The 1,407-nt window shown below is 36.0% G+C and overlaps 1 protein-coding gene across 1 annotated transcript; it reads left to right on the top strand.

The window, feature by feature from the left end:
• The first annotated feature begins 283 nt into the window (after window positions 1-283).
• LOC144544950 (pterocarpan synthase 1-like) lies at window positions 284-1,143 on the top strand. Its single transcript, XM_078293508.1, has 2 exons — window positions 284-599; window positions 809-1,143. The coding sequence occupies exons 1-2, from the start codon at window positions 316-318 to the stop codon at window positions 1,008-1,010; spliced, it is 486 nt and encodes a 161-aa protein (XP_078149634.1). The 5' UTR covers window positions 284-315; the 3' UTR covers window positions 1,011-1,143.
• Window positions 1,144-1,407: the final 264 nt, after the last annotated feature.

The following is a 1,407-nucleotide window of genomic DNA, read 5'->3' as shown; positions in this document are numbered from 1 at the left end:
TGCATTTTTGTGTGATACAAATATATTTGGTTATTTAGGAATATGTGATTCCCCTATTCAAATTTAGAAATTATTTTTTGATTTTTAAAATTAATTTTCTAAGCACTTGTGATTAATTAAGTAAATATTTAAATAAATTATTAGAAGGCGTAAAAGATCATCTAGCTAGTGCACTATCACATTACTAAAATTAATTTTATAAATCTAGAGAGTGCATGTATGCATGGCTATAAATACCCCTCCCTTCCTCTCTCATTTCACTCAACCTAACCTTGATATATTCTCCCCTCCTTTTACCAACAGTCCTCTATAGCCATGGCGTTCAACATCGCTCCTGTTTCCACACTCCAGAAAAATGAGCTTTACTTCCACTTGTACTTGCACCACACGTATGGGGGATCAAACCCTAACCAAACACTAATAGTAGACCCAAAACTTCCGACTAAATTTGGTAGGACCGTCGTTAATGATTGGCCCGTGTACGATGGAAACGGCACCGACAAGACAATCGTTGCACGTGCACAGGGCGTGCATATTCAGGCTGCAATGAGCCTCAGGAGGTGGGAAAATTATTTCAGCATTGTGTTCGAGGATGACAGGTATATGTACACTACAAAAGTTAGAAACTTAGAGCTCATATTAATTACAAGAAATTAGTTTTCTATTTTCAACTTTTATGATGACTTGATCAATAGGATATTAATTGTCAGGTACACAACACATAAACATTTGAAACTTGACAAACAAGTAGAAGCAGTGTATGTAACTTGCTAACTTATATATGCATAATGCATGGCATATCGATCAGGTTCAAGGGGTCGTCGCTTCAGGTGATGGGGCCTGTTGTCGAACAAGGGGAGTGGGCCATTGTCGGAGGGACCGGACAGTTCCGTATGGCACAAGGCATCATATTCAAAAAGGTGCTGGAAGCAAAAGCAGATGGGAATATTCTGGAGCTTGATATCCATGCCTTCTACTACGGGGGGCAACCTTGGACTCTCGGGGTGTGACTGTTCCGCACCAAAATTAATTCTGGCATTTTGTTTCCAGTAGTACGTACTTGGGATTGTTTCGTTATATCCATGCTTTCTACTTATTCCCATATTTTATTTTTGTATGTTTTGTTTTATTTCGATCCAATAATCCTACTCAGTGAAGTGGATAGATAATAATATATGCCAGAATTTGATTGTGCTTGACTAATTTGGAATGATGTTACTGCTTGATTAATATCATGAGTGCGCAATATATATATATATATATATATATATATAATCTTTCATTTTATTTTTATTTTCAATTAACAGTATGGCAATTTCAAAGTCCAAACTGTACAATGCATGCCACGAGATCAATATAATTCTTTGATATATTTTAGAACGATTATTATTCTTTTACAAATTGAGA

This window comes from Carex rostrata, chromosome 27, assembly GCF_964058835.1.
Source record: "Carex rostrata chromosome 27, lpCarRost1.2, whole genome shotgun sequence".
NCBI classification, from domain to species: domain Eukaryota; kingdom Viridiplantae; phylum Streptophyta; class Magnoliopsida; order Poales; family Cyperaceae; genus Carex; species Carex rostrata.
Note: the sequence above shows the minus strand (reverse complement) of the source record. Positions and strands in the feature narration are given on the sequence as shown.

What these genes read in the sequence shown, in the direction of transcription:
- LOC144544950 (XM_078293508.1), top strand. Translation starts at nt 316, where the DNA reads ATGGCGTTCAACATCGCTCCTGTTTCCACACTCCAGAAAAATGAGCTT. An exon ending in ATTGTGTTCGAGGATGACAG is followed by an intron (nt 600 to 808) that starts GTATATGTACAC and finishes CATATCGATCAG; the next exon opens with GTTCAAGGGGTCGTCGCTTC.